Genomic DNA, 18322 nt, shown 5'->3' with positions numbered 1-18322 from the left:
CACAAGTACGACTACTGAAAGCTTCAAAATCGCACTTCAAGAATCTTATGGAGTAGAAAGAGGTTCACCACCTCTCTCTCTCTCCCTGCGTCTTTGCCTTTTCATCTTTTCGTTTGTCAGAAAGTGCATCACATCACCGATGAACTGTAGATCAGCAGGTTATCCTCATGTTAAAATATCAGAATGAAATGAAACGAATTCCCTCGTTTAACAGTCTGGAAGCAATTTATACATTCTTTTTCCCGATAAGAGTAGGAGTTCGTGCGCACTTTACCAAATCTCTAGTTGCATGAATTTTCTATCTCCCCGAGAAATTTCAGTCCCAAATATACATAATGGCAAACCTCAGTCTAATCCAGAGAAATGGAAATCGTTGCTACGCCTTGAAATTCTGTATATTCCTTCCCACTATTTCGCTTTTCCAAATCTTGGAATTTCGCATCAATTTCTTGAATCCCGAGCAAATAGAATTTAAGCCAGCTGCCATATTCCCAATAATCCGAGAAACAATAGACCTGCAACTCACGGCTTCCATAAGAGGCGGACAGATTTATTCCGCCAATCCAATTACTAATGTTAGGCAGACAATCTTTTTTCTGCGTTTAAACCGTTAAGTTTGCAAATTCATCCACCCTTTTCTATCTGTTCAATTAGCAAATTGTGGGCATGAATATAGCCATTTAACTACGTTAGTATAATAAATTTGCTTTCCCTACTTCCTATGTAAACAGTCTTTTTACTATCAAGGACCAGTCTTATGCACAAATTTAATTGGCTGCGAGATACATGTGCACGTTAATCCCACGCAAAAAGTGTCACTACGCTCTGCAAGAGGCCTCCCATCACTCGGGATCAATATCTTTATAAAACATAAATATTCTCTGCTGTTAGGAAAAAAACCGCTCATTGAAGGTATTAACATATACTAAACTCAAAGGCTGTTGAGATGAAGGCAGCCTGAGTCACGACAAGTTTGATTCTCCAGTTTAGTTTCAGAGAAATATTGAAAAAGACCATGATGTGGATTTTTTTTTACATCTTTAACAATGCCAACAACAATACAAGAGACTACGCAGATTAAAAAAGTCATTTGAATATTTTCCCCTGATTAAACATCTTTCCATCGAAATCACCTTCCCACATCAGATATTCATTAACAACTTTCCGCGTTTTTTCATCAGCTGGGTCGAGCTTCTTCCAATCATAACTTTCATAATCAACCTTTAAAACGACAATATAATGGCATCTTAAACTTGAAGTTTTGAACTAATAAATGAAATGTTCGTTATTTCCCTACGAGTTAATTTCAATCCATCAAAATTGTCTTTTTGAGAAATTCACTCAACATACCTGCCAATCCGGCGAGAGCTTGAAAGCCAATTCATGTCCTCGCCAAATCCATATTCCAGATATTGTTGAATTGTTATCCGTACCAAATAAGCAAACTGACGCGAAAGCATTTTTCTTCAGTTTCTCTAATCTCTGGAACATCCCTGAAAGCTCGAAATTTACAGATTGTAATTTTCTCCAAGAAATAAAACTGCAAAATTCACAAAATATGATCAGTAGCTCATTTCTTGGTATTTCACTTCCATAATTGTAAGCATAAAATAATATCTTCAAAATCAATTCGCTGTTTATCAGACAAAAATTAGTACTACAGTTACTTACCACTTATGAGGTTACAACTCATAAACGTCAGAGTTAAATCCTCAGGGTATTTATATTCCGAGAACCAAATAGAATAATTTTCCGAATCAAAGTTCTCCCAGAAATAAGGCACTGCTTTTGTAGCTGTATCTTCGTTAGAATAAACTCTCTTGAAGGAATCCATCACAAAACTTCTGAAAAACACAGTTCTTCAGCAAAATGAAACTGGAAAGAAAACTGGTGAACATTTTGGAAAACGTAAACACCAGTCAGTATTTTCATGGAAATTTCTACCCTTTAGGCATAGTAGCGAAAGGATCAACTGATTTTGGTTCTTGAGCTAAGACTCCATCAGCAGCATCCGGTTCATCATCATTCTCGTCCTTTACTCGCTTGGTCTTCTTATCTGAATTTTTCGCAAGGATCTAAGCATACAGCCAGTATTAAAATACTTGAAAATGCATGTATCATTTGAAGAAATGAAATTCACCTTCCTTCTGCTGTTCCTTGCTTTGTTTCCCTTGCTGTTCCTTGTTCCTTCCATCTAAAAAATTCTTCATCACGAGGCACTGCGTAACAAAACTAGAAATTCAAATGTAAAAACCTTAGAAAAACTTCAAGAAGAAATTGGAATTATTGTGAAATTCTGAACCTTTATGACCAGCACGTTCCTTGGACAATTTCGCAGATAATTCTTTGAACTTAGCACCTGAAAAATAATTTCTTATTGCAAAAATCTAGAGCATAGTGAAATGCTCCAGAAACCCCTTATTTTGTAGAAAACCTAGCTTCCTAGAAGCAAGCAACACATATAGATGGCTTAGAATTTAATTTCTCTCAGTAAAGAAGAAGAGATAATTTCCTCAGTAATCTACAAGTGAACAGACCAACGGATTATATTAACTAATGAAACAGCTCTGGTGACGCAATATCTTACGCTTACTATCAAATTTGGAAACTTTTACGGCGAACTGCACTTCTCCAAGAATATCTTTGACAGGTTTTTGGTTAATTATGGTTTTGAACCAGCGGTTAACGTTAATCAGTGACGCACGTGCTGCCTCATCCAAAACATACTGAAAAGTGAAATAAGAATATTCCTTTTCGGATTTCGTTAACAGTTAACTTTTAGTTTGAGCCACAAAACAAATAAGATCACCTGATACGCGGGAAGTAAATCCATCGCCACAGAAATATCAGCAAGAGACATCCTTTCACCGACTAGAAAAGTCCTTGTTAGGAGCATCTCATTCAAACACTTGAGCTGTGTAAGCAATTCGATCTTTGCTGCTTCCAACATCTGGAAAAGTTAATAACGAAAAGCAAGATTATTCAAGTAAGAACAATTCCAAAACCAGATGATCGACAAACTTTCATTAAATATCCGACTGTTAGCTGTTAGTTGTTACAATAAGCGCCCTTCCGATTTTGCTGGAGTTTATTGGCCTCTAGCAGTAAAAGTTACAGAGCACATGAACCACGCTAAGTACCACTATGTTTTGAAATATTACAATCAAATTGATTTCCTACTGACAGAACTTCACCTTATTGTTGAACAGGAGATCAAGGAAAAATGAGTGCATCCGCACCTATATTCCTTTACTCACACGCTAAAGGCACACAACTAAAATAAAGTATCTCAGTGTTATATACCTCATTATCAACATGAGCAGCTGAAACAGTCGGTAATACGTAACCTAAAACATTTGGTATTAGCTGTCCCTCAGACCACTGCATCCATTGTAGTACTTCGGAGCACTATAAGAAATTAGCATTACATCATCTATCAGTGCAGTAAGCAGAACAAGTAGAAATATATAAACAAACAGGAATAACAATGAATACTAAAAATGAAAATAGGTCCACCGAATTGGAAAACAAAAACTATTTCCTAGCCTTACATTAGGTAGTTTCATCGTTTCACCTGCTAAATAAAGCATAATTGCGTCAGCACCGAATAATATGACATCCTTGTCTTCCATTGCTGGAGTCTAAAGAAAAAAAGAGACTTGATTGCTTCATAAAAAGAAAATTAAACATGAAGCGTGAAAAAAAACAGGAAAGATGCAATATTTCTGCTTAAGGTAATACCAAATTACTGAGGCAATACTAAATTCAAGTGATATATCGAGATACCAACCACTCCAAGAGGAAATTTATTTTGTGGAGGCTTTTGATCCAGTACAATGACATCCCTATTACCGACTTTGGCAGCAATCAGAATTTTTAGCATTCGGAAACTTTTTGGGGATCCATAAACTTTCTGAAAAAAAAAGTAATATTAACATTCACACACTACAACTATTATTGATGCTTTACCTACAAGTGCACAAATAGAATGGATAGCGCTGAACTTACACAAGACATTTCCGGGTGAAGAAATCCACAAGTTGAACACAAGTCCTGAAATGACCCACTATAGTGCATGATATTTTTTTAGAGGAATACACGGATGGTGGAGAGCACAACACATTACTTTCGCCTGAGGATGATGACTATGTACAGAAATTAAACAACATGCATGCTTATTTTCCCTTCCAGAAAGAAAACTATCCAATGTCCTTCAAACCCACAATCGGTAAATGATTGTCTAAGCAATTACCCTTCCTGCCATCTGCCCAATGCACTCCGTCTACCAATACCAAACGTCCTTCCCACGTACTTCCATTCCACCCCTAACCCGACGTAACGCTATACCATCCACCAAATCTCTCCTAACAAATAATCCGACAAATGTCCTGTGTCGGCGATGGGCAACGAATGTCTGCCACCTTGACGCATACGATATGAAATATTAAATCCCACAGATTGAATGTGGACATTTGTCTATACCAGCTAACGGGAATGACGTAAATGGGGCTGTGAAGTGTTTTTATTCTCTAAGTGTAAAAGACACTGAAGGAAAGATGGATATACGAAGATAATTGATGTGTGAATTCTAATATACATTTGCTGTAAGGGATAACAATGGCTGAGGAAGATACGGAAACTGTATATATTCTCTCTTATTTGTGGTCGGTGTAGCCATAAGTGTCGAATCTTGATGTTCCTTTCAGTCATGTACAATGACCACACTGTTTTCTGCATTTGTTTTACACGACTCACGATTATAGGATATATAGGATATATTCCATATTTCCATGTACCATATTTTCCTCTTCCTTCTGAAATCCAAATCAAGAAGAAATTGTTTCTGAGCGAAATCTGTATCCCAAACTATCATTAGTCTCTGTCTGGTCTCATTATTACTTAGTCGCTTTATGAGAAGGGCAAATAAGGCGCTGAGAATAATTAAAATGTTTAAATGGACCAGTGATTGGGTAGGTGCAAATCAAGTGTAGATCAAGGAATGAATTTTTGTATATCAGATTCGAATTTCAGTTATTAGTTATTACTCCATAATAGCTTTGCTGATGTATTCGGGTGAATTCGCAGAGCCTCGTCTATTACATTCCAAAGGATTCATACAATTATGCGTCGATAAAAGTGCTACCGACAGTACTGGGGTACGTGTTCTCCCTAGTACCTCTTTTTAGTTTAGATAAATTTTATTTGTTATAAAAGGTATTCGGTCATTTTATGTAAATTTCCTTGTAAGTTCAGACTGAATATGATAGAATCTGAGATAATAATGCTAAGGTATTCCTTTTGGTTGTTGGAGTATCCAACGGTGATCGTCCCTGTCACATGTGGACTTTTTGGCATATTTGGAATCATTGCATAGTTACAGCCAGCAGCTCGCAAAGGTGCGATGTTCGGCACACTTTCGTAGCATTTGAATCAAAGCAGTGCAGCGTACTTCATTGCTCCCTTTTCCTCTTTGTTATGCTTTCAGTAGGAATTGTTTTGCGACAGTTCACCCTAAAAAGTTTGAAGGTTTGAGGAGTGAGCAAAAAGGGTTTTCTGAAGGTTGAATACTTCCAGTTACATTGTATCATTAACATAATATTTTAACTAAATTACTCGAAAAATGAATTCGTCAGTAAGTGACTGTTAATGTAAATATGTTGCGAAGATAAATAATTTAGTCGTTCCTGTCAGTTGGCACAGATGGTGACGTATGGATTTGGACGGGTGATGAGTTGGATGAAGCTGAATACTATCCTAAAAATATCAAAGGAAGAACGCATTCTGCAATAGCTTGGCATGTGAGAACTTTCCGAAATATTTCTTGGAAGTATGTAGGAAGCATCGATGAACAGTTTAGATTCACTAAATTCGAAACTTTCTAAGTGGCTTAAAAACTTCAGGATTTAGAGATCACTTCTTGGGATAAAATATGAAATGTGGCTTATTGAATTGTATGTTTGTTTACCCTCGAGTTTACAGTGTAGCGATTCTAAGTTTACAGTGAGTTTACAATGTTGCTTTATCATCATTGGTCATTGTTATTATCGTCATCATTGTTTATCAGAAAATTATTTTCTAGAGAAATGATGTCTACATCGGGCATACAAATACAGATGATCAAACAGGTATCCAAAAATCAACAGTTTCTCGTTTTGAGAAAGATTCCTTACGGATGATTGCACCAATAACCACTTTTTCACTGGATTTATCTAGCATTGATATATCAAAATCAGGGAAATTTTTGGCTGCTGGTTCTATGTATGTTGATTCTGAATATATTTAACTGCATTACATCTAATTTCTTGTACTGAAATTCTCGAAGTAATTGTTGAATTCAATCTATTGCAGCTCAACATATTTTTGAATGCAGTCTTTATATTTATTTCTTTTGCAGCGATCACGTTTTGAAAGTCATAAATCTCGAAACAGGCGAGGTATTTCGTGCTGAGGCAGATGGACAGATCATGTGTGTTTCATTCAACTCGGAAGATGAATATTTGGCTGTTACAGCAACTGATGGAATGTTACGTGTTTTCAACATAACATTACTGAAGGGTGAGGTTCCCGAACCAGTCACTGTTCGAATTTGCTCGCGTATCATTGACATCGAGTAGGCTACTTTTCTGACTTTTATGAACGGTGTAGATTTTTGTTTTTGTTTATGAATAAATTTTTAATTTGAATACGCTCAAAAAATTTTATTATAGGCCATCCAGCTCGAGGTTGCAGCTGTGTTGGGATCTGTCCGGTGATAGTCTGTTTGTTCCAGCGCTTGGATGTGTTAAAAAATTCAGCAAACATTCGTTTAAAGAAACAGCCAAATTCTTTACTGCATCGAATTCATATGTAATTCATTCACATTTTCGTCACCATTTCACTTACAGTCTGTAAATACTTTGAAAGACAAGCATTTGACAAAAAATGTTTGTCATGTAAATCATTCATCTGACTGAGGAAATTGAAGATATCTTCAGAAGATTAGTGATATACCATAAAACAATCAATTGGTACAGCTGTAATTTTTAAGGAAATGTTCAGCATATGCTGTGTGTCGTCCTGTGGCACATACTTGGCCTCATCAACCGTGAATGGCTCAATTTGTGTTTGGCAAATTGGAACCAGTGATCTTTTAACATGTAGTAAGTATGAGATAAATGGACAACCAAAAGTGATTTGTACTATGTTTTGGCATCATTTGTTGCAGGATACGTTGTTTTTCGCAGATACTGAGGTCAGTGCACTTGTTTGCTGGATTTTAGTTTTATTCTGTTCTGTTCTACCCCTTAATCTGCTAATTATTTTGATCGATATATGAGTTCAGACTTGTTTTACAGTTACTCAGTACAGTGTGAAATGTAGCTTGACACCTCGCATTATATGATGGGGAAATTTTTTCAGAATTTTTGCTTGTAGGAGCACATATGTTCTTTGAGTAATTGCACGAGAAAGGTTACTTCGAATGACTATACCACTACTGATTTGGAATTGCAATGCGGAAGAAACAAAGCTATTGCAAAATTTGACGATGACGAAAATTCGCAGTGTTTGTTGTATTTATTCATTTAATCTTGTCAATTTATTTCTCATTTGCACTTTTTCAGATCTTCCATATCATTATGTAAAGTTTCACCTTGTTTTTTCAGTATCCGCGGATCTGAGTTCAATTAAAAAGTACTACGGATTTGATGAAGGACATTGCCGTGGTGCTGCTGATGAAAGCGAGAAGAATTCTCATATTATCACAACCGCAGAATCTTTTACTTCATATAAACCACCGATTATGCCGAAAGCTTTCGTGACTGGCTCTACTCCTGAGCATCGAAAACAAAGATATTTGGTAAATCTTTTCTCTAAATTTTTTGTTACATATTTGTAAGGATTTCTCGTTCAGCATTGTTTTTGGAAGATAATATTTACAGAAATGGAACCGTTATGGTACAATAATCAGTTCATACAACGGAGATGACGGAAGAATCGAGGTATTTTCAATTTTTGAGGCGATTAGAACAGAAAGTTTGTTACTATTTTTAAGCATTATTTTACATCTGTGGTTTGAATTCTAAACTGAAACACTAGTACTATTGGCAATCGGGTATTTTTCTTTTTTGTTTTCAAATTTCCTATTAGATGAAAGACTAAAAGCTGCATAAAAGGAGGGCTGGATTACATGAACATCAAATTTCGAAACCCCAACTTCAAGGGTAGTGCTGGAATTTACTAGTTTCTTAATGTTTTGGACCGCGTTACCACTGCTTGCCACACTGCCTGCGAAATTATTATAGTTAATTAAATAGTCATTAATAACTTAATTGTCGTCATACTAAAGTAGACAGTGGACAATAATTCGGTCGAAAGCCAGTTTTTATTAAAATTGGTTAGCTTTGGGTTTTTGTTTGCTAACTTTTTGAAGCTTTTTTTTTGAGAGAGTAAGGAATTAACAATACAGATAAATTGGCACGATGCTTCGGTACATCCCGAGATTATCATCGACAATACATCAAATTTCTCCGTTGGTGATATGACTGATGAAATTGTTGCATTGGCATCAAAAGCCGAAGGGGAGAGTTTGAGGTCCTCTTTATTTTTGTTCTCTTAGTTTTCAAAATCATGCTGAAAATAAAAAAAAAAACTAAAAAATGAAAAAATTTTACTAAAAATGAACTAAAAAAAAGTGAAAAAGAAAATGAAGAGAAATAAATGAAGAAATTTTTTATTTTTTTCATTTGTTTTTTACATTTTTTACATTTTTTTTTACTGAAAATGACAAAAATTATAAATCATAGCAAATGGTGGGAATGATGTTTGAAATGATATAAATTATGATCAAAGGTGCCTTTGCAGTGAAGTGAGGGTACAGTGTATTAAAGCCTGGGATTATGGTTCAAGGCAATGGAGCATAATGTTACCAGAGGGTGAATCTGTTGAAAATATAGTCATAGGGAGAGCATTTCTTGTTCTGGCCACATCGCAACGATATTTTCGAACCTTTTCGCATGCTGGGACCCAAAAAATGGTTTTTTGTTATTCAGGTAACTTGTCGTGTTTAACGAATTTTCTCTTTTGAATAGTTCTTGGGAGGAATGAGTATGAGGTAAGATAAATAAAATAAAGAAATAATGCGATAAATAAGAATGAAAAATAAAAAATGACAAAAAAAATTCCAAAGAAAAAATTTTTTTCATGGAAAAAAAGTAATGAGAATATTCCTCTGATATATATTTGTCTATAAGTTTAGGCCCTTTGCTTACTATGTGTGCATTCAACGATATTTTTACGGCTGTGGTGTTGAGTGGTGGCCCTTATTATGAAGACGCTGAACCACAGTTTAATGTATCTTTTCGAGTTTTTTTTTTTTACCTTTTTCATTTAAGACTAATTCGGAAATTGATTTCGCATGTAGAAACTATCCATTTTTTTAATTTAGTTTGTGGCAAGTATTTACAAAATGAAAACTGAAGGCTGGCATAAATATCAGTCTTTGGTACAAACTGTTCCTATCAGTGTGAGTCGCAATGCCAAGTTGGATTGGATTGGTTACACAAATCGTGGAACACTATGTACAATGGATAGCAAGTGTATGTTTTGTTGCCTTTATGTCCTCTATCATATTTGTGCAATAATTAGTTAAGGTATTTGTATTTGTACAATAATTAGTTTGGTACAAACTGTTTTTATCAGTGTGGGTCGCAAAGCCGAATTGGATTTCCAAATTGGATTTTTTTTTGGTCATCTTATAGGAAAAATTAGGCTTACAAAACTGGGCCACTGGTCTGTCTGCAGCGAATGAATAAATCATCTAACTGAACAGATTTGCTGAATTTCTTTTAGCTTTAGATTTTATGATACTCATGGATGTCAGTTGCTTGAGAAAGTAATTTTTATCCACTTCTGTACGATATCTCTGTAACTAATCAGATTCAAATTACATCTGTTATAATCAGTCATCGAATAGCTCTGGTTTCAGATTGCTGTCGGATTCTTTCCTCCAATGGGCTTTGGATTCCTGTTTATGATTTTGCTAGTAGTCTCAAAACTAATTCAGACCATATATTTTTGATTAGCTTTATGGATTATCCACATTGTGAAGTTCGTTATGTATACTGTCGAGGAATGGAATATCCTTTAATTGAAAGTCGCTTAGTTCCAGCAGTTGTTAAGTGGCAACTTCCACTGTGTAATCAGGTATACATTGCTTTTGCCGATATTTTCACAATATTTTTCGTCAAGAGTAAGATGAAAGTGAACAAAATTTGCGATGGGTTTCAAAAAAAGATTTTAGTTCTTTTGTTTCCTGATTAGTGATTAATCACTAAAAATTTTGCACCCAGGATTCAGAAAAATCGAGACTTGAAGAAAAGCTTTTGTTAGCTGAAATTCGGAAGTGTGCGTTAAACAGCGACGATGAGGGCGAGAAGAAATCCGAACTTCTAGTTTGTCTTTCTCTTTATTTTTTCTTTTGAATTACTTTTGAGAATTGTGAACATGTTTTTTTAAAAAAAATTTATTAAGGCCCGAAAAATTTGTTTCCTTTCATACAAAACTTCTATCGACATCTCCGTAAAGCTTTACAGGATATTTCGATGGCATACGCGAAAGACGTTGTTCGATTATTCGCACTTGCATGTAAGGCTGGTCGTCAGTGTCGTGCAGCAGAATTCGCTACATACACACATTCTGGACAAATTGTCCAGTCCATGTGCAATTTTGCTTCTAAAACTCGACATCCTTTACTTGCAGAGAAGGTTGTTTCAATTACTTTTTACTTACTATTAAATTAATATCACATATCTTGTGAGAAAGAAAAATTATACTTTAAGATTGAAATTAGAAAGATTTTTCTGAAGTAAAATTAGGACGATTGTTTTGCAGATTTTTTTTTAATAGTAAAAATGAAGTCATGTAACTTGAATTCCTTTCGGTAAGTTACTAGTGGAAGAGTCAGTGTTTCTTCAGTGTTTTTAAAGATTTACTTCGGAACAACAAATCTTATTTATAGGTTGCTGAAATCGGAAGAATAAATGCTGCTGAACGGCAGAATGTAACACAAGATGAACATCAGCGAAAGAGAAGTATTCTGTTAGAAGATAAGAAAAAAAACGATTTTTTGGCACCAAAACGATCAAAAAAGGTGGACAGTCAACCTATTGGTTGTGCATTGATAAGAGACATGTCGTCATTTTTCAAATTCTGTGAAGTGTATAGTTTCTTTAAGCAAATTTCATTAATCACAGGACCGCATCTTGGACGAAGTTGCTGTCAAAGCAGTGCGGCAGGAAGGAGAACAAGAGGAAAATGAATATACGCATGACTTAGATTCGACTCTGAGTAATAAATCATCCTCAGTATTCTTACTTCCTGTTCGACCAAGGCTACCTTCTAACCCCTTCAAAGTACAGTATCATTTTGTTACCAGAAACTGATACTTTTGTATCATGGATTATATCAATTTAGTTGAATAATTAAGAAAACTGATCTTTCAGTTGAAGAATCAGATAAAATCTGAGAGCTAAAGTTTTGCAAGTTGTAGTTTACTTGATTACATTTTGTCCTTGAGTTCTATTTATACTCAACGATTACATTTTGTTCCTTCAGTTCCTGAGTTTTATTTATACTCTTAGTTTTTTATTTATACTCTTAGTTTACAGCGCAAATCGCAGAATATATTTGGTTCAAGTCAAGATAATTTTTTCGATTCATTAGCTTCTGCGTCTACAGCTACGCGAAAGACGAGTGATAATACTAGCGATTGGAAGAAAATGAAAAGAGAGGTTGCTTAGAATGTAAATGATGTCATGTTTGCTGAATTTAAGTGCACGTATTTTCACAAGCTGAAGTTGACATGTATAGTTGAAATGAGTGAATTTTACTGTGTAAACTATGAAATCAATTTCCCTATATTGTCTTTGCTACAACTCTGTATTTCAGCCATCAAAAGTTCGACAGACTTCACTACCTGTGAAACTCATTGAAGAAAAGTAAGCGGTGTTTTTCATTTTTAAGTGTATTTCATGGACCCAAGATTTCGTAATTCAGGATTTAAGAAAATATATATATTCAATTTGTAAATCGGATAGATGCCACAAACTCTAGGTTTTATCAGGTTTTCTTGACAACTTGGTTTTTCGAAGTTTTGCGACTAGTCTCTTCATTTTTATTTCCAGTTGAGGAAGTCTTTCAACTAAGCTTCTGTTAAGCTGAATTAATTCAATCAATAGTTTAGAGAAATGGATGACGCGAAAACAGGATTCGGATTATGGTTAAAATCTGTAGAAAGTAAATTGAAAGAAGATTATGATGGATACGAAGACTTCTTAGAATATGCTATCAAACAGTTTCGGCATTTAAAAACTGAAGAAAAGCGGGTAAGGCTTCTCTAATGCTTCTACAAGTTTCTCAGAAATGAAAATTTTGTATCGAATCATGGCGGAGGAAGAATTGTTTGTTTAAACAATTTTTTAATTTAAGCACTGGAACGACCTGGCTCAAGCTTCCTGAACCTGAAATATTTGTTGTCCAGTGGTGATTGGTCTAGATTTTTTCTACGGTTTCGTTGCTCTATGTGGAAATTCTTTCTAGTACAAAATTGTTATACGTAATAGATTATCACAGTTTTATTTTTAAACCAACTGATTTATTTATTGGTTGAGGTCCAATTATTTTAGCCATGGAACTGGTTTTTATTGAATGGTATTAGCTTTTAAAATGAATATCTCATCATGTTTTCCATTGAAAACTGCTTTGCATATTTTCAGCATCATTTAGCGACTTCTTTTTTGTTCCGCACATTTTTTTTTAAAAGTTTATTTGCACCAACTATTGCTTTATTTGATAAATTTTTGGAAAAAAGTCGATGACTTTGTAGAATTCCCGAATCATTTAGTATGCATGTGGTTTTTTTCTTGTATTTTGCGTAATTATTTTGATTTTCGCTATATTTAAACTTATTTAAAGATTTCTAATATAAGGCTCCAAAAATTTTCTACCTCGTATTAACAGAAAAAAATAGGGTTTACTGTTTCACCTGCTTGTCTGTTGTCTTCCATGAGATACGTAGTCAGCATATATAAAAATTATATTAAGTTATAGACAATGAAATTTAAAACAGTCGTAAGTGCCAATAAGTGCCGTAAGTGATGAATAAAACGTTTTATTAATTTTAGTAGGGTGCATGTTATACCGTCAATAGTCATTAGCAGACACAAGGATTGTAATTTATGCTGTGCAATTACAGTTAAAAATTGGCGAGAAAGATAATTCTCAGCTATGTATTTTCTTTGAAAATGTTTGCACTAGTTTTGTTATATCAACTTTTAAGACAAAAAATACTGCAGTTCCATTGCAAGAGATCTTCCAGTCAGCTTTCTTGTGATACACCGAATTTCTTTTAAAGTTAGAAAGGTTTCGAAGAACAAACGGTTTTCCTTTGATTAAGTGGATTTTGACGTTGCATCAGTCAGTTCTTTGTCGACTTTATTTGTTCTGTAGGAAGTAAATATTGCTGCAAAAAATGTTATGCCGTGAAAAAAAAAGTTAAAGAAATTAGAAGGTATTACATATAGTTTTTTTAAAGATATGATAAGTAGTGTTATCTGCAAATTATGATTGCGGATATCTGCACCACTGAAAAGCATGTCTAAAATGCGTGTGACTGGAAAAACAAGGTTCGTAAATACTTACAGCTTTGCTTTGTCGAGTATTTGTTGCTAACTTCCCTGTCTTTAGCTCTTTGTAGAATTTAACCTGATTCCATCCATTCCTATTTTTACCTTCCTTTTTTCTCTTTATTTTTACGATACGTTTCTCGTTTCTAAACAATTTCAGTTCCGTTATCTCCATATCAGATGAATAATTTGCCTTCTTGATTATAACTGGTTGCTTTGGAAAATCCATCAAAATTATCAAGTCAGGCGAAAAAAAATTTGCCCATTTTATGGCGAACTGGATAATTGACCTCAGACAATTGAGCATATGAAGATAGTTACTATGCAAGCCTTGCAAGACACCTGTTACTGTAGTATAATATGCATCAAAATATCAAAGCCGCTCTACAGACACACTATTTTCTCTTTTAACCTTTTTATCCATTTTCTTCCCTTTTGTGCATTCAGAGTCTTATTATCGTTATGGAAGACTTTTTGGCTTCATTTCTGCTGAGTACCTATGGATTAGTGTCATGTAGTAGATATTCGCTTCCTACAGATTTCAGTGATGTTTTTCTAGTTTACTCTATGGAATATATCACATTACAGCGTTCTGAAATGTGAATTTGCCATCGTTCATTAATATCATGTTCAAAGAACAAAAATTCTCTTGTCGAGCAGTGTTACTGGCATTTTCATCAAGATAAACTGATGATAAAATGGGTGGGTGAAAAAGTTAATTATGGAGATGTCGATATATAATTGTTAAGGACATGAGTGAATTTAGTTTTGATTATTTACTAAACGGATTTGACACCTCTCAAATTCTTTCCGTGAACTCAACAGTACTTGATGATGGAATAAGGAAGTAAAACGTGGAGGAAAGCTAACGAAAAGAAGAAAAGTGAAAAAAAATTTTTGCTTTTAGTGGCTTATTTTTTTATAGGAAAGTAATCGCATTATTTTCCCATTTTTTGGCCAAAAAAGCGCATTTTTTGATATTTGCCACCAAAAATGACGCCGAACGTTTCTAATAAACTGCCAATGTAATGTATATTTCATATGTCATGACCGAATGTTTTAAAGGAAAATCAAATCTCCCACCAAGGAAAAGTTTTTTACTGCAACAAAAGAAAATTCTTTTACTTTTTTATATGAAAATCAAAGGTTAATCAATGACTGAATGACAAACCACCTGAGGTAGATTTGCTAAATTTTTAGATGTGGAGTCAGTAGGGATAACTCTAGTGTACTGTTAGGTAGTTATGTGATCAATGGGACTATAAGTCATGCCACTGCAATAAAAAAAAAAAACTGTTAACGAAATCCGAAAAAGACGAGCTATCCATATCCGGGCCTATGTTTTATCCATATCTGGTATTCACACCCTTTTCCTAAACTATATTGGTATATTCTAAATGAGATTGGGATAGAATTATTTCTCGGCTCACAGTATGTCTAATTCTCTCCCTTTTCAAATTAAAAAACGGAATGTAGTCATCGGAATGGCAAATGTGAAGCTGGGTATTAATGTGATGAACCGTTGGCGAATAATTCATTTCACCGACACAAAAAATTTTAGCAGTAAACAGAGATGAAACGAGGACAGGGACTCAGGCTTTACAATTCAAGAACCAGATTGAACCGGAGAGTTCATAGGACTGCATTCTCGTTGCACCGATGAAATAATGTTAGAGCTTTGAGAGAAAAAGAAACGATCACTGTCTACAATTTTTTATTGTACAATCTTTTTTTACAGGAACAATTAAGGAACAGTTGCTACACAAAAAAGTTCTAAAAAAAGCGAAGCTTATATGTGAAGTGACACTGATAGGCTAAACGACCGTTCCCAAATGCTTTTTCAATTAATCTGGCTGCTTTCCAGTTGTTTTATCTCTAACTTGATTTTTGGTATACAAACTTTTTTTTATTCTATATATTCATGCTTCCACGATGTTTTATTATCCTGATCTCAGTTAATTACGGATTAGATGAAAAGAACTTTGCAAGACCGGTTTCTCTTTCATGAATGATATGATATAATTGATCCAATTCATTGCGAGAATGTTCTCGAGTAAAATGATAGGTTTAGATCAAATGATATCAATGATGGAAGCTTGTTTATTTTCGCATTGTTTTTTCATTTGATTATTGTTAAATGCGGAAAAGTCCCCGTTGGCCAATTGTTCAAAAATATCTTTCAAAATCATTGGTTTAAAATTCACTTAAATTAGTTTTGTCGACAACATAAAATTTTAAAACTCACACGATGGAAATTGCTAGTACTTTCAACTATTTATACTTATAGCTCACGCTTGTTATTACTGCGTTTCATATGCACATTTGTTGGGACCAAATTTGCGATACCAACTTGGTGCTCAAAGAGATACTTTCCATTGGCCTGCAGATGCGTCTTCGCCAACCTGCTCTAATCCATCACTGGCCAAGAATTCTAATCACTTTCATGGGCAACTATGCACCAAATTCCCACTCTGCACGACGTTATCGCTTAACATCGCAAGTATTTGTTTGATCATTTTCCAGTTATATTCAACACCTCTCCCTGAAACCCATTAATTCCGGTTGAACCATCCCACAGGACAACAACGACATACATATATTGCTTCAAAGAAACAGTAAAACTTGTATGAAAATCAATAAAGACCAATGAAATCGAACCTAAATACTTGCCTGCTTTTTCTTCAGATGTAAGTTTTGTCGTCCGTGGATGTATGGAGCAAATACTTGTCACTAAATTAAGGATTAATGCAAAGTTCCAAAAAAATGGGTTAATGCTTTTCAGAGTTTACATTATTGTTCCTACAAATTTTCTTTAGTTTTTCACAAATTTCCAATACTAGAGCATTTTATTAATTTATACTGAAAAATTCTTTAACCGATAGTGCGAATAGCATTTACTGATTGCTGATGTCAAAATCAACTGAGAAAAAATTCTTTTCAGTGCTTATTTAAGCAGAAATATAAAAGTTGAGTCAGTCAGGATTAAAGCCATCAGAAGTAACTGATTTTCAGATGTCATATAGTTCGTTCGAAGCGATTTTATTTGACGCTTGCTCCTTTGGATTATATCATTTGCGTTTGCTCTACTGAATACTGTAATTCTGATGTGCAAAATCCGTTCGTACACGCTAATCATTCTGAATCTCAGTCTCTTAATTTAGTGTCCACTGTTGAAGGTAAACGTCTAGGACAAAGTGTTACTGTTGAAATTCATGATTTGGCAGCTACCTTGAATTTATTACCTGCATTTGTTGTTAGTTTGTTCTTACGAATGTTCTATACTGTGTAAAATAATGTTCTGCACTGCATTTAGAAACAAATCAAACTTTGAATTTAAATTATTCCCCAGCAATTACGATCTGATTTGTATCTAAAAATTTAAATACAAACTTATACACGTGTAGGACATCCATTTCAAGCCACATTAATTGTAATCAAAAACATATTAAGTTTAACGGATCTTTATCCTCACTCTAATGAAAAAGAAAAAAGATACAGAGACTTGTTCATTCCAAATAATTTAAAGTGGCCAAAAGTTTAGTTTTTGAATTTTGTTCCATCGATTTTTCGCCTTCCTCAGAATATAATGAACTACTTCATAGTTTTTCATTTCAATTACCAGTGATTTCCAGTGATAGTGCTGCCAATGAAGGATTTTATTTATCGTAGAGCCATTTACGATTTTCACTTCAATTCATTAAATTCAATTCTTTCCATCCTTCACATTTGTTTTTCAGTGGGGAATGAGTTAACTAGAAGTTTAACCTCCTCAGCTTTAGATGTCGTAGTTTTTTTCTTCTGTGTTCAAGTAGTCAAAAATCTCTGCCTTATTTTCTTGTGTTAATAAAAAAACATGCCACCAGAACGAACTCTTGTTACTATGATTTGTTATAGATTTAAAGCAAGTATTTCTATCCAAATGCTTTTTCACTTCCAAACAAGATGAAATTCCAAGATAAAAAATTGCTTAAAGCTGAATGGTCCTCTCCTACATCGTCAAGCAATCTTTGGTATTAAATGTTTCTTGTCTCAAAATTTGATTTAACAGAAAACGGATTGCCTTTTGAGCTTTTCGTAAACTTTAGTGCAGTTTCTCTTGATGTACATGTGATGTATGTATATGTTGCCGCGAACTTCGAATGTCGCGAAGCTCTAAATGAAATAAAATGATTAAATAAACCAATATACAAATCAATCACACAAATTGTAACAATGTCATGAATCATTTAACCAATTTTACATTCCTCGAATTCATTGTCTCATGCGTTTTTCTTTGTTATCTTTATCTAAGTTCACATCCTTTCTTTTTTATGGAACAAAGCACACTCGTAAGCTAAATTTTCTTGTCTGAGAACCAATCTTAATTGCAATGCTTAATGTTGCAAACAGAGTGTTTTGTTGTAATCGGATTTTGACAGTTTTTTTTTATCCAAAGGAAAATCTGATGTAATGTTTGTTACAGACCACACCCCCAAATATGCTCATTGTGTTAATTAAAATTGTATATATACTCAAGGCTATAACTGAGAAGGATTTTTTTTTTCTCCTTTTTCAAACACTTAACCAACGACTTCACCGTACATTATATCCTCTACTCTCTTCGATAAATTTTACTACTATCCTCTGCGTTATTACAATTTACTATCTTCTGCGAATAAATA

The 18322-nt window shown here is 34.3% G+C and overlaps 3 protein-coding genes across 3 annotated transcripts; 2 read left to right on the top strand and 1 right to left on the bottom strand.

Annotated features, from left to right (window-relative positions):
- Positions 1-845: 845 nt before the first annotated feature.
- On the bottom strand, positions 846-4031 carry LOAG_06167 (hypothetical protein). The gene is made up of 12 exons (XM_003141703.2): positions 4009-4031; positions 3791-3913; positions 3552-3641; positions 3304-3408; positions 2810-2950; positions 2594-2726; positions 2303-2359; positions 2141-2194; positions 1945-2056; positions 1672-1844; positions 1351-1493; positions 846-1221 (listed from the first exon to the last, which is right to left on the bottom strand). Exons 1-12 carry the CDS (start codon positions 4015-4017, stop codon positions 1087-1089), a joined length of 1275 nt encoding a protein of 424 aa, XP_003141751.1. The 5' UTR covers positions 4018-4031; the 3' UTR covers positions 846-1086.
- Positions 4032-5021: 990 nt separating this feature from the next.
- LOAG_06166 (hypothetical protein) lies at positions 5022-12652 on the top strand. Its single transcript, XM_020447081.1, has 22 exons — positions 5022-5156; positions 5679-5798; positions 6080-6258; positions 6395-6610; positions 6708-6846; positions 7028-7231; positions 7414-7543; positions 7644-7837; positions 7920-7979; positions 8447-8571; positions 8842-9029; positions 9236-9330; positions 9425-9575; positions 9965-10182; positions 10329-10430; positions 10572-10742; positions 10997-11128; positions 11232-11390; positions 11646-11768; positions 11926-11975; positions 12221-12362; positions 12466-12652. Exons 1-22 carry the CDS (start codon positions 5064-5066, stop codon positions 12493-12495), a joined length of 3021 nt encoding a protein of 1006 aa, XP_020302651.1. The 5' UTR covers positions 5022-5063; the 3' UTR covers positions 12496-12652.
- A 3052-nt stretch (positions 12653-15704) lies between these two features.
- LOAG_06165 (hypothetical protein) lies at positions 15705-16950 on the top strand (the record flags this gene model as incomplete). The annotated part of the gene is made up of 4 exons (XM_003141701.1): positions 15705-15726; positions 15949-16161; positions 16347-16428; positions 16674-16950. 4 exons carry the CDS (start codon positions 15705-15707, stop codon positions 16948-16950), a joined length of 594 nt encoding a protein of 197 aa, XP_003141749.1.
- Positions 16951-18322: the final 1372 nt, after the last annotated feature.

This window comes from Loa loa, assembly GCF_000183805.2.
Source record: "Loa loa unplaced genomic scaffold supercont3.1, whole genome shotgun sequence".
NCBI lineage: Eukaryota > Metazoa > Nematoda > Chromadorea > Rhabditida > Onchocercidae > Loa > Loa loa.
The sequence above is the reverse complement of the archived record's forward strand: the minus strand, read 5'-3'. Positions and strand labels throughout refer to the sequence as shown.